Raw genomic sequence first — 14,678 nt, 5'->3', positions numbered from 1 at the left:
AATCTTTTTAGTCTGTTAGTTTACACTAATGAAAGACTTCTAAACAGCAAAGCTGTGCCCTTGGAAATTTCTGTCTCTAATGATTGTCTACTGGTAGCATCTTTTCTTACTTGATACTGAATAGCTGTGGGAGAGTGATCTAGCTGGTGAGATGTGCCTCTTGCAATAGTTTTCCTCCTGCTTAACAACCAATTCTTGTAATCTCCCTCCTTCCTGTTATTTGTCTTTGTAAGCATAGTGTTTAAATGTGAGGGCTGTTTTTGACATACAATGTTATTATGTTTTTGTATTGAGTTTCTTCTGGACAATTTTTATTAGTTACATAATAAATTAATAGTTATTTGGGAAAATATTGAAAGATGCTTGTATTCATACTGAAACAGTAAATCTCTAGTCTGTGTAGCAGTACAGGCTTTTTCCTTCTCCCTCATATGGCACAATAATGATTATTACGTGAAGGATAATCTGCTTCAAGGCCTCCTGTAATAACACAATTAAGAGCAAGATAGGTATCGTCGTCTGCTCTCACCAGAACTATCAGGGTCACAGTGGGGAAAAAAAGAAATATGACAAGTTACTCCAGTTTTCTTCAGTATGCTAAAATTACTCACTATATTTCTGTACTGAAAAATGTTCTTGAGAAATGTACTAATTTTTTTTATTATTATTATTTTGCTTAAGCTGTATTTTAAGTATTTTTGAATCCACGAGCTGCAACACTGAGTTGCAAGTTTTCTTTAGTATTAAAAAACATGCACTAGTGTGAATGGGTATGCCTTTTGAATTTTAAAGGAGAATCAGAGTTTATATTTCTGAAGGATCAAGATTGCAAATAAAGGTTCTACTAGAAAGAAAGTTGGACTGTTGTGGCGTGATACCATTTGGAGTTGTATAATGCTTTACAAAAACTTTTCTAGATATGTTTGTATTTTGCCTTATTTTAAAATACATATAATTAAGTCCCTTTTTTATAAATCAGCAAAATAAATAATTTCAAACTCAATTAAACAGAGATAATAGAACATGCTTCTTAGGTGGATAGGTTTCTTGAAATTTATATTTTAAATATAAAAAGAACAAACACCGAAATATGGGAATATCCTCTTGAGGACAAAAGAAGTATATGTTTGGAGGAAGCAAAAAAGAAAGACTAAGGCTGATCAGGAATCATCTGGTACTTTTTTGATTATAATTGATGATTCAGTTAAACTTAGATTTTTGCATAACCCTTGGTTGCTGAATGGCTCGGTCTTACCCATATTACTTTTGTAAGTGATCTTGTGTTCCAAAGTGGAATGAAAGGAGGTTGCAAAACCTCAGTGTTTCTGTAAACAATCGTTCTTGTTTCTGTCACTAAACATACTTTATGTGTAAACACCTGGAAAAAGTTTAGAAAGAGAGACTGTTGCAGAGAGAATCTTACCTCCATCACCTAGTGGAGGTAACCCTCCATAAGATTACCCTTTGCTTCTGGAGTTTTTAATGAAGTAATGGTGATAAGCAGCTGAAGTAGGAGCAATAACTCTACATTTTTTTTAAAGTAAAAATTAATTCTCTAAAATAGAAAAATGATACTTTGGAGAATATTTTTGACACATCAAATAATACTTAAGGGATAACTGGATTTTTCCATTCTGATGAGCTTGGGTATATGTTTTCTTGAGCCTTTTCTCAGCGTAACTATGTTCTCAAAATATTAAGACGTGCAATGTTGTTTTGGCCACCTGTCTTCTAAACTTAATCTTGGATGTTGATTTAGGGGAAAAAAACCCAAAACTATAGTGGAATTTTTGTATTGGCAAAATCGTATTTATCTGCTGCACTGTCCTACTTCTGTATCTTCTAATGCTGTCTTCTTTAGGGAGCTCCAAACTCTATGTAGTAAGCTGTACCGTGTTGCATCATTAAAACAAGGATTTTTTTTTTTCTCAGGGTTTGAAGGAGGATAATATTGTTGTAAAATAAATGGGAGACACCTTGTAGCTTTTATTTAATTGTTTAGGATATTTTAATGCCTTAGAGCTGGTAGCCTCTTTAGTTCAGGAATTAATGTGGAGATGTCCTTTGGCCTCTCAAAGTACAGAACCAGTTTTGTCACTTCTGGCCTTAAAATTTATAGTGTCCTTGTGGTAGTGTGGCATCTTAAAGTAATTAAGTTTCTTAAGTACTGTTGTTTTTTGCATTTAAGGTTTACAGCTCGACCGTTAGTGGAGACCATATTTGAAAGGGGAATGGCCACTTGTTTTGCATATGGACAAACAGGCAGTGGAAAAACCCATGTAAGTATTTCTTCTACATGTCAGCAATACACTTCTTTTTATGTACGATACACTTTGATAAATTCTAATAAGTAACAAATATGTAAATTACAGTTCTGTGATCTTTATAGTGTTTTTTTGGTCTTTTTTGGTTTCTTAATTTAGACTATGGGTGGTGACTTTTCAGGAAAGAACCAAGATTGTTCTAAAGGAATATATGCACTTGCAGGTGAGACTTTATTGTTCTGTTGGCTTTTTGCAAATTAGTTGAGGTCAATACATTTCTACTCCCTGTCGTACAAACATAAGGGTCTACATATTTTGCATTACAGTGGAGCTTTGGTAACATAAAAAATAGTTCCTAGGTGTGTAGTCTTTACACAGTAAATATATATATAGATAACTTCAAAAATGTAAGAAATATAGCTGATGATTAATTGAGTTTACAATTTTGGGGTCTTCTGCATCTTCCAATGTAATGTGGCAGTTTAAACTGCAGTGTTTTTTACTTGATTGACTGACCCTATCTGTTACACTTGCAAAATATGAGAGATGCTGTAAAATAGACTGTTATGCATTAATGAGTCTTCACTAAATGAAAATACATAACTAGATTTCTTTTTATTTTGGAAATGTATTCACAGCTCGAGATGTCTTTTTAATGCTAAAGAAGCCAAACTATAAGAAGTTAGAACTTCAAGTATATGCAACATTTTTTGAGATCTACAGTGGTAAGGTAAATACTTGATCTTTTTCTGAGGAAGGTGGAATTTCTCTTTCACAAATAAGATTGTGAGCTTGTCACATAAAAGATTTTTTTCCTTTTTGTACTGAAAGCTTTATTTCAAATAATTCTTTACACTTCCCTTCCAATCATGTTTGTGCATGGAATGCTTTGCATATTTTGATACGAGATTTGAAGCAAAAATGTCTTTTAAAGCTCCTCTTTAACTGTTCTGTTCCCCCCCCCAAGGTTTTTGACTTGTTGAACAGGAAGACAAAATTAAGAGTGTTAGAAGATGGTAAACAGCAAGTCCAGGTGGTGGGATTACAGGAACGGGAAGTCAAATGTGTTGAAGATGTTCTTAGGCTTATTGAAATAGGCAACAGCTGCAGGTATCTCCCATAGCTTCCACCAATTTTTCATTGTAAATTAAAGAATCGGAACAAGATTTTTTTTGTGTCTCTTCATAGTGATGGCTTTTTAATATGCAGTGATATTTTTGATAATGTTGGCTGCAAGTAAGGAATCTGCCTATCTTTTGAATAAAGATAGTTTAGAGTTTCTCTCCTAGAGAGAAATACGAACTTATTTTTCTACAGGATGTGAATTGCATGCATTATATAACTAGTTTACTGACTTAAATTCACACCATTTATAACCTGGAATACTGCCAGATTCTTCAGTTCTAAAAGGCCTTGATATGTAGTGACAGAAGTTAAGTATAAAATTTTTATTTTTTGTTAATATCCAGTTTTATTGTTTTTAAAATTAGCCTTGTGCATAGACTGCTGCCTGATCAGATAAAAATGCCATTGGTGGCATTTTACATGTAAGCTCTCTGATAGTCTGAAATCTTCGGAGATGTGATTATTCTTGCTTTTAAGAGGGAGGTAAAATGTTACTAATCTTCCATTTCTGTTTTAAGAATTGGAAAAATAGGTATAATTATACTATGTACATCAAATTATTAGGATAAATACAGGACTCTGCCCTGAAAAAACTTAACGTTCTGAGGGTAGTGTGTTTAACATGTATGGTCCTTCGCCTGTTCATATGTCCTTCCTTTCTTTCCTTTTGTTAAAGGACATCTGGCCAGACATCTGCAAATGCACACTCATCTCGAAGCCATGCAGTGTTTCAGATTATTCTCAGAAGGAAAGGGAAATTGCATGGTAAATTTTCTCTGATTGATTTGGCTGGCAATGAAAGAGGAGCAGATACTTCCAGTGCAGATAGGCAGACACGACTGGAAGGTGCGGAAATTAACAAGAGCCTTTTAGCACTCAAGGTAACTGAAATGTTTCCATTGCATTTGAATAATGCCTTCTACATATAATAGCAATGACACTTAAAATGAGTGTTTTTGTAGGCTTTGCTTGTCTACATTGTCTACTGATGTGACAGGTAAAATAACATATTGATTTTTCCTTTAAATGCCTGAAGAAACACTTGGTAATTACCAAGTAGAAACATTGTGCTATCAACTTTCATGTAGTTTAAAAAAAAAAAAACAAAATCCCTGGTAGTTGAATTTGAACACTTTTCTGATATACACCTAAATGGGAGGAAAGATTACTTACTTTGGTACTCAAGGTCTGAAATACTAACTGGAAATATTCTTATTTTTTTAAGAAAAGATAAAAAATAAAGTTACCTTTATGACAGATTTATTTGCCACTGTTAATTAATTAACTAAAGAAGAAAACAACACAACAGCACTATATCCAGAAAGAATTAACAAATCGATTAAAATAACCCTTGAAAGTTGGAATACATTTTTGACTACTCTTTATAGCAAATTGTCTGATACAATCACTTTGCAGATTTTCATACATTAATCCAGAACACATCAAGAGAGCTAAGAAATATTATTTAAATATTCAAACGCTTTTTTTGTTTGTTTTATAATGCTCGAAAGAGGTTCGGTCTAAATAGGGAAAGTAATTTTTTGGTCTCAGTTGGGGAAACAGTAGTTTTGAATGGCCCAGAACTTATTTCTGTTGTTGGTTAGCTTTGCTTAGGTTTACTACTCTCTGCACCAGCACTGTGGTTTTATATAAAGAATCTAAACCCAAAAATCACTGTGCTTACTTTTTTATCCCAGTATAAACTTGGGAGAAGACTTGTATCAGACTCTAAGCAGATCTCACAAAACACCACAAAATTGTAATGTGTCATTACAAAATTGTATGTCGTGTTGAAAAATTGGAAGCAGTGGTTCCAAAACTGTGGCCTGTTTTGATTTAGTATCAAAATAAATAATGCAAACAACATTGTGTTGATGTTATCACTTGTTTCCAAATGTAATTGAATAAAGCTGTTTTGTTTTTGTTTTTTTAGTTTACTTGCTGATCTTGTGCTGGCTAGTGCCTTCAGTGCAATACCCATACAACATACTTAGTTCATTTTCATACAATTTGTCTTTTTAATTATAGTGAAAGGCTCTGCTGCTGCTGTACTGGTGGTTGTGATCTAAATTATATGGGGAAGGGGGAAAAAAAAAATAAGTGGAGGTCCTGCAGAGGTCTAAACAGTGGTACAAGAAGATATAAATGTTCCTCAATGATATGTTAGTTTTCCGTTTTTCATCTATCCCTACAAACATTACACAGCTTTTTCCATTTGTATTCAAGACCCTTGAAGTTATTGTCAAGTTCGAATTAAACTAGTATGTTCTGAGGAGTGTTTTTTGGTGCTAATCCAACATTTGCTATTTACATGTGGATATCAGTCCTGTCTTAACCTGTTCATTTTTTTGGTACAGGAAATTATTTCTGTAATGTCTCTACATGGAAGTAGTGTTGTCATTTTGTTATCTAGTTTTCTGAGCTGTGATGAAAAGCAAAAGTAGTTAAAAACTCCATTAATTTAGAAGCTGGCAGTGTCCTCCTATAATCCTTTTACTATTAAGGAGACAATCCAATTCTAATTTTTCAGGAGTGAGCAAACTAAAAATCATTATAGTAAATTAAAATATCTTAATTAAACTTGTTGGTTGCCATATCAGTAATTCAATATACACATTTGTTACTGTTTTTAGTTTGTAATGTCACTTGTTGAAAATCTGTTGCCCCTCTTCCTGTCTAATCTGCTTTTCTCCTTATGTAAGTATAGTAGTAATGTACAAACAAATTAAAAAATTTCAAGGAATGCACTGCCTTGCTCACCTATAAGTACTGAGTCCTTTTTATCATTTGCATGTGAAATTCACATTCAACAAGCTTCAGTCTTTCTGTTTATCTGAGCTGTGTCCATTCTATAAAATTCAGCTGGTGAGTTTTTAAATAATCACTTTAGTTAAAGCCAACTTTCTTTGTGTTTGTTCTGTTCTGTATCATGGCAGTTTTATTCTGAGCCCGTTTAGTTCTGTTTTATGCTGTTTCACAGTTGCAATGCTTTCTTGGATTATCATCCCACAGTTTCTAGCCTGGCTTTTGGAAGAAGCTGTTTCTAGGAAATTTCAAAAGGCCACAAGGATATGGCTGCAGCTGGAGGATTAGCTGAACTACTGTAGAACTATTCATGTAACACAAAAGCCATTCCATCTGTTAGTCCTGCTAAAAGCAAAGCTATAATATGAAAAGATTTTGATGTACGGTTGTTTGAAGAAGTTCTGTGTGTAAATGTGTTAAAACTGTACCAAGGAAGCCCTGAATCTGAAGAGATGCCTGTACACAAAGTATTAAGGCAAAGACAGAAACTGGAATTAATGATCAAAATATGGCAACAACAACAAAACAGAAATTTAAATTTAAACTTTCTTTCTGTAAGAAGTAATTTATTAGCTGATGTTAGAACTCTGAGTGGGCAGAAGTGATGTTTAGATTAGTGCGATCTTGGTTTGCACTGTTGTACTTAGTCGCTGCTGTAACTTCTATAGTAATTTCTTAATATTTACTTCTGTACAGTATTTCTCTCTGGAACTCTCCAACCAATTGCAAATATTCGTTTAGCCCCATACCCTTCTTGTGAGTGAAAGGGGAGATGTTATCCCTGTTTTTTCACATGAAGAATATTTTAAAACAGGGAATGACTTACATTTTCAAGTGTCTTCCAATATTGAGTACATCAATACAGAGCTATACTTACTAGGTTTGTGACCTGTGGAAGCTTTCAGAAAGTTTGGGCACCAGTGTTTTCTTCTGAGCTGTAAAGAAAGTCAGTGGTAGAGCCAGAATCAAAGCTACTGCTTTTAACTGATAGAGTTAATGCGAGTCACTGTCCACGCTTCTGCTGGCAGAGGCTGTAGATCATTCAGGATTTGCAGCTCATAATCAGAAATTGTTGTTAGTCTGGAGATTTAACATCAACGCTGAATTTTTTGTTGTTGTTGTTGGATACAATATATGTAAACATTTTGGATGAGATTCAGAAAGTTTTTAGGCTCCTAAGTCCTTTTTAAGTTCCTACCTCTCTACTGAACTTAATGAGGTAAAAGCCTAACACTTCTTGAATTCAAGCTTTAATAGTAAATTTTAATGATATCTTAGAGGACAGAAGCATAACTAAGGCATATATTTTCTGATTTTGAATTGCATTTGTATTATGTATTTTTCTTTAACATGGATTGAATAAATATAAACCTGTTTGTTCTTTCAGGAGTGCATTAGAGCCTTAGGCCGAAATAAACCTCATACACCATTCAGAGCAAGTAAACTTACTCAGGTGCTAAGAGATTCATTCATAGGAGAAAACTCCCGTACCTGTATGGTAAGTTTGTTTAGTTAACTGTATGTTTTAACAATTATAAAGAGAAAAGAAGCTGGGAATTTAGGATCTTATGTTTAGAACTGGTCACTTGCTACTGGCAATGTGTTAGACTTAAGTTTATACATTAACTGACACGATATTTAGAGTGAGTCTTTCAGCAGAGACATTTCAGATAACTTCCTCCCTTCTCACTTTTTATTGGCCTTTCTTATTGCTTGTTCTAGTTTTCTAGCTAGGCACCTAGCTAGAAGCACTTCTAGCTTGAGGGGTTTTTTGTTTGTTTGTTTTTAATAATGTCTTAATTATATGAGAGTATTGTTTGTTGAATCAGAATTTTGGAAAAGGTGGTATAGATTGGAAGTATAGTGGTGAGTTATGATCTTTAAATGACAAAGGCAAATTTAGAATTGGTATCAAAGGCATCAGAATATGCTCTAGGCTGTTGAGGGGAGAAGTAGTTGGGATAGATGGGATGAATAGTTGTGTACTGTATAAACGTGCATTTGCATCAATCTGAAAAACAGAATTCTTCTGTCAGATGGTGGAAAGGACAGATAAAAGCACAGATGTCCAGTAGTTTTATTTGTGCATCCTTAACGTTTCTCCTTATGGAAATGCAAACTCTCTGCAGTGGACACCGACTGTTAGGCTTGTTTGCTGTGGTGGGTTGACCTTGGCTGGCCGCCAGGTGCCCACCAAGCTGTTTTATCGCTCCCCTCAGCAGGATGGGACAGGGGACAGGGGGGACGGGGGGGACGGGGGCAGGGAGAAAATAAGATGGAAAAGAACTCGTGGGTCAAGATAAAGGCAGTTTAATAAAGCAAAAGCAAAGGCACGTGTGGAAGCAAAGGAAAATCAAAAGATTTATTCTCTACTTCCCATCAGCAGGCGATGTCCAGCCACTTCCTGGGAAGTAGGGCTTCAGTACGCATAGTGGTTGCTCCGGAAGTCAAACGTTGTAATAACAAATGCCCCCCCTCCTCCTCCTTTCTCTTAGCTTTTATTGTTGAGCAGACATCATATGGTATGGAATATCCCTTTGGTCAGTTTGGGTCAGCTGTCCTGGCTATGTCCCCTCCCAAGATCTTGCCCACCCCCAGCCTACTGGCCTTTGGGGGTGAGGGGGGGAATGTTGGAGAGACAGCCTTGATGCTGAGAAGCGCTCAGCAGTAGCCAAAACACTGGTGTGTTATCAACACCTTTCTAGCTACCAATACAAAGCACAGCACTATGAGGGCTGCTATGGGGAAGATTAACTCCATCCCAGCCAGACCCAGTACATTTGTGTTGGTTACTTTTCACAGGCTCCTTGGAATTAGTCTAGAGGCCACAGAAGTCTGCAGACCACAACATGAAAACCATGGTGTTAGGGCAGCCTAGTCTTCTCTTTAGATGTTAGGTATAGTTCTAATTTGAAAATGGTGGTAAAATAGCATTTTTGATTAATCTTTTATTCTTCTTCAGTTTTGTAATGAAAACACAGGATTGTTTTCTTTCCACTGAGACATAACTTCATAAATCCTATTCAGGATCAGAAAGCTGTGCATCTCTAGCCAATGTATTCACACTGCTGAAAAAGGTTTGGAAAGTTAGCCTGTTGGGAATTGCTCTCTGTACATAAAAGGATTATCATTTGTGAATGTTTCATGAAGTTCTCACCATCACCCTTACCACTCCTTAAAGTGCTAACAAGCTGTCTTTGTTTTGGAGAAGCTTTTTTATTTAATTATTACTCTTCTCATAGAGTTGACGTAACATTTTTTCCTGTTTAAATGCGTGAGAATGCCGTTGAGAATAATCCATGATCTATGGGTGTTTAATTTCTGATAAAGCTTGCATTCCTTCCTTTTATATTCAATATAGTTCTAAATTAAGGAAAAAATCCCCTCTGAAAGTGAGTGGAAATATGCTTGAATTATTTTTTATTTTCTCATTCACATAACTACAGTCACTTTATAAGTAAGAATAAGAAAATCCTTTCATGATGAGATACTGCCTTCAAACTCATTCTTCCTGTTACTTTTTCATCTAGTTTCTCAGTACTAGGACCATTTGTGACATTCTGGTTTTAGTGTTTGTTTACATGTAATTTTTATCAAGAATTTAATCAGCAATGTTTTTTCTTAAGATACTGATGTGGGAAGAAGAGCACTTGGGTGGTTATGACTTACTCTGAATTACAGTTGAAAGGAAGGAGGGAAAGAAAAGAAACCTACAGTGCATCTTTACGATTGTTTGAATTAGCTCTCGCATTTGCAGCGCTTGTTCCTGCGATAACTAGATGGATGCAGAAAAAAGCTTCCTGTCTAGAGATCTGACAGGTTTCTGAACAGCGTATAGTGAATTGAGGGAGGTATAGGAGATACCTTAGCCTGGAATTACCTCCAGTCCTCCCCAGTTCCTTGGAAAGAGGAGAGGAGATTTGCACTCCAGTGGCCAAGTGGTGAGAAGAGTGGATAATGATCTGCAGCTTTACCACTCTTCTGGGCCTTCCTTTGCCTCTTTTATCAAGAAAATGTATTCAGCCTTCCAGTGTGGTATTCACATTTGGCTCTTTGGCAGGATGTGTCTGGTTTGTAAGCATGTTCATGTTTAGGTTTTATATCATACACTGGCAAAATTTTACTGATGAAATATACAGGGAAAGAAAAGGGCAAGTCATTATGGTTTATAATAGCTAAAGTTGAACAGTATTTTATTAAATTAAGAGACTACTTATCCTGCAGGTACACTGACTGCTTGTTTGCAGCAGAGCCATGTAATTAACTGTGGTGCTTCGAACTTCTAAAAATTAATGCAAAAATAGTTTAATAATGAGTAGTTTCATTTCAGGTTTCTGCAGTTGACTGTAGAGATCACTGCTAAGTCCTCTAGAAGAGTGTCTACTTTATGTGAAGTAAATTAAAGCATAGAAGAACTTTTTAGGTATAATACTTATATACTGTACAATACTGTTATAACAAGGTAACATGTAGATAATGATAGCATTTCCTCCAAAATATTTTAGCCTGTTACAGGCAAAATAAATTAAAGAGATTGCAACATAGACGTATTATTCAATTGGAGAATATTATTTATTGAACATGTAAGATAATTCATCAAAATTTGACCTCTTTTAAGATGCTGGTTTTGCTTGTCAGTGAGGAGGCATTTATTGTAAAAGGATTCCTCAACAATACAAAGATTTGATCCAATGTTCTAATGTGCTATTAGAGAGTAAGACATTTTGCAAATATGTGATACTTTTTAATATGGAAAGCATATAAAATTATGTAGTAAAAACTTGTGATTTTAACTTTCTGAGAGATTCTTGAAATGTCCTGGTATAAAATACCTGCTGGGCTTTTTCCACTTCCTTTCTGATATACTAATCTTTAAATGGGATGTTTGAGTCAAATTTCTTTTGGTAATTTCTACACTTAATTTTTATTTGACTTTGCCTTTTATCATTTATGGAATTTCTTGTTGCAGTTTTAAAAGTTGCATCTTTAGGGATGGAGCATCTCGTCTGTATATAAGGTTAAAATATGATTCAGAAACTTATTCTTTTCAAACTTCAAAAAAATTTCAAAAAATTATTTTGAAAATAACTTCCCCGTGAACAGTTATGACTAGGATCTGCATCATTCTAAAGAAATCCAGAGACATACAGTCAGCATAAATAGGTTTTTTTGAACTTTATTAGTTGTTGCAATTTTAATGAAGTTCTTGTCCTTAAATAGTTTCAAAAACCATTTCATAAAATCATAGAATCATTTAGGTTGGAAAAGACCCTTAAGATCATCGAGTCCAACCGTTAACCTAACACTGCCAAATCTACCACTAAACCATGTCCCTAAGCGCCTCATCTACACGTCTTTTAAATACCTCCAGGGATGGCGACTCAACAACTTCCCTGGGCAGCCTGTTCCAATGCTTGACAACCCTTGCGGTGAAGAAATTTTTCCTAATATCCAATCTAAACCTCCCCTGTTGCAACTTGAGGCCGTTTCCTCTCGTCCTATCACTTGTTACTTGGGAGAAGGGACCGACGCTCACCTCGCTTCAGCCTCCTTTTCTCCAGGCTAAACAACCCCAGTTCCCTCAGCCGCTCCTCATAAGACTTGTTCTCTAGACCCTTCACCAGCTTTGTTGCTCTTCTTTGGACGCGCTCCAGCACATCTTTCTTGTAGTGAGGGGCCCAAAACTGAACACAGTATTTCAAGTTGTTTTTGAAGAGTTACATAGTAGGATAATATATCATAATTTGAAATTTGCAAGGTAACTACATAGAATAGTCTAATTTTTTAACCAGTACTGCATCTTTTATGTGCTGCATCCTTGACATGCTGCAGTCATAGCTGAAGTGCCAGACCCCTCAGCTCTCCATTGGAGGAGCAGGAACTTGGTGACTTCATGTCCTGGTTTCGGCAGGGATAGAGTTAATTTTCTTCCTAGTAGCTGGTATAGTGCTGTGTTTTGGATTTAGGATGAGAATAATGTTGATAACACACTGATGTTTTAGTTGTTGCTAAGTAGTGCTTACACTAGTCAAGGCCTTTTCAGCTTCTCATGCCCTGCCAGCGAGAAGCTGGGAGGGGGCACAGCCAGGACAGCTGACCCAAACTGGCCAAAGGGGTATTCCATACCATATGACATCATGCTCAGTATATAAACTGTGGGGAAGTTGGCTGGGGGGCAGTGACTGCTGCTCGGGAACTGGCTGGGCACTGGTCAGCGGGTGGTGAGCAATTGCATTGTGCATCACTTGTTTTGTATATTCTTTTATCATTATTATTATTTCCCTTCCTTTTCTGTCCTATTAAACTGTCTTTATCTCAACCCATGAATATTTTTTTTTTTTCCGATTCTCTCCCCCATCCCGCTGGGGGTGGGGAGTGAGCGAATGGCTATGTGGTGTTTAGCTGCCTGCCAGGTTAAACCACAACACTTCAATGTCCCAAAAGGGCCATTGATCCCACTGTGATAGCTTATAAGCAATGTAGACACATTCGAAATAGGAAGAATGATAATTACAGGTGTTAAGGATATTCCTGTCCATAAATAGTGCTGCTTTTTCCATCCTCATTTGGAATTATGAATGAGGAAGTGAGTGATGGAGAGGTCAGAGTCCTGTCCTGCCTGGACTGGACTTGTTGAGGCATGAGGACATATGTTGTAGTGCATGTTTATATTCAACAGACTGTGTCTTATGCATGGGTTCTTGTGCCCTGAAGGGGGTATTGGCATGGCTGACAGCACCTACAGTGGCACTTCCCTATAGCAGCTGTACCTTATATGCTTCAAAAAGTTGGAGCAGTCCCCTGGCGTTATGACAGTTGCCGTGTGTGGTGTACTCTAAAAATTAAACTGATGGAAGAGATGCATGCACCTTTCACGTTAAATGACTTTGGAAGGATTTTAGGAACTTGTAGGTTTTTGTTAATTGGCACCCAGAATGCTTTATAGAATGACATGCGATCTTTTTAAATCTACACTTGTTGTTTTCATTAGTAACTGATGCGTACCAGTATTAGAGGTTTAAACTTAAGTCTATGTGGTAGCAGGCTCTTTAGACTTTCTAACCCCCTCCCACCACATATTTTTCCTTTCTCCTCAGTAGGAGAAATTCCTCTCAGGATGACTACCTGTGCTTTTGTACAGTAATGTCAGCAGCAGGATGAAAGAGAAGACCAGGATTATCTAATCTTCATCAGTTTCAGTCTCCTGATGCTGTGCTGCCAGAAAAAATGTTAGTGTGTAGGATCATAGAGGTGTTTGCCCTGGGTAGTGCCTTTATGGCTCTCCTGAAAGGAGCACAGATGAAAAAATTGGACTACTGAGAGAAGCTAGGACAAATAATGATGCCACTGTTGCCTGATCACAGTTATTGTTTTTGCTGAGTGCTGAAAAGAAGGTGAGATCTTCAGGGTATTTTATTTAACTGGAAAAGGAAAGACTTATAGATTCCAGATATGTTTGATAATAAGTTAGCTATCAAGTATTATTTACAGATAATGTCCAGTTCAGAAAAAAAATATAAACCTTTACTTAGGAAAATAGTTAAACACATGCTTATCTTTAATATTATTAAGTACAGTTTTGGACTGTGGCCAAAATAGATCTCTCAAATAAGTATACAGTCTGCTTGAATGGAGAACAGCCTACAAAGAGATATATATATATATATAAAAAAAAAATAATCTGGTAATTGTTTGCAGGATACATTAGACTTACTTTCTACTGAGTTACATATTTCCCTTTTTGAGGAGTCTTATTTTTTCAAGTAGTTTTGCATTTACATATTATGTTACGAAGACTGTGAGATGGGGGAAATTAACTGAAATTTCTATGAATTCTTAATGTTTCAGGTATGGTTGAAAAAAATTGAAGCTTTGACTTGACATCTCTCTTCTTGAGATGTCATTGTATTAGGACAGCTGTACATAGTAGACAGTTTCTGTAGAACATCTCAAATGAAAGTGGAGATAAAAAAAAATAAAGTTAATTTGAATTCATCTACCCTTTCATCTGTACAAAGCAATTTATTAATGCGTGGCTTGTTTTCTGCAGATTGCTACAATTTCTCCAGGGATGGCATCATGTGAAAACACTCTAAATACGTTGAGATATGCAAATAGGTATGGAAAATGTTATTGCTTATAGCTATACTGGCTGTTGATCACTGATGTTTGGAATACTGTTGTTCCATGATGTATAATTATTTTAACTACTTGAATAATTTTAGCGTACTTGCATTTCTTAATAAGATTAAAACCAAAATACTGATTACTGATTCAGGCTCACATTTAATTTAATTTGTCACTTTTTACAACCATTACAAGAGAATCAATAGAAACTGCGTTTAAGCCATTATCCAGAGATGGATATAGTGTGGATTGTAAGGAATGTGGGAGATGCCCCTATTAGTTTTGCCCCTGCTCTGGAGGCATCACCTCTTGCATTAGGGGTAGTCGGTTTTCATGATGATTCCCTGGGGTGTTAGC

General features: G+C 35.9%; 1 protein-coding gene across 5 annotated transcripts in view; it reads left to right on the top strand.

The window, feature by feature from the left end:
- The window catches only part of LOC143171919 (kinesin-like protein KIF2A), a 75,649-nt gene that overhangs the window by 45,723 nt on the left and 15,248 nt on the right, over window positions 1-14,678 (top strand). For all 5 annotated transcript variants that reach the window (XR_012997238.1, XM_076361104.1, XM_076361102.1 and 2 more), the window contains exons 10-16: window positions 2,189-2,279; window positions 2,424-2,487; window positions 2,903-2,994; window positions 3,232-3,374; window positions 4,066-4,270; window positions 7,582-7,692; window positions 14,245-14,312. Coding sequence is in view for 4 of the 5 variants with exons in the window: in XM_076361104.1 (XP_076217219.1) it covers window positions 2,189-2,279; window positions 2,424-2,487; window positions 2,903-2,994; window positions 3,232-3,374; window positions 4,066-4,270; window positions 7,582-7,692; window positions 14,245-14,312 (774 nt within the window). In the remaining variant the exon portion in view is untranslated. The remainder of the gene's footprint in view (window positions 1-2,188; window positions 2,280-2,423; window positions 2,488-2,902; window positions 2,995-3,231; window positions 3,375-4,065; window positions 4,271-7,581; window positions 7,693-14,244; window positions 14,313-14,678) is intronic.

The sequence above is a fragment of the Aptenodytes patagonicus genome, chromosome W, assembly GCF_965638725.1.
Source record: "Aptenodytes patagonicus chromosome W, bAptPat1.pri.cur, whole genome shotgun sequence".
Taxonomy (NCBI): domain Eukaryota; kingdom Metazoa; phylum Chordata; class Aves; order Sphenisciformes; family Spheniscidae; genus Aptenodytes; species Aptenodytes patagonicus.
This window is presented reverse-complemented; position numbering and strand designations above follow the sequence as displayed.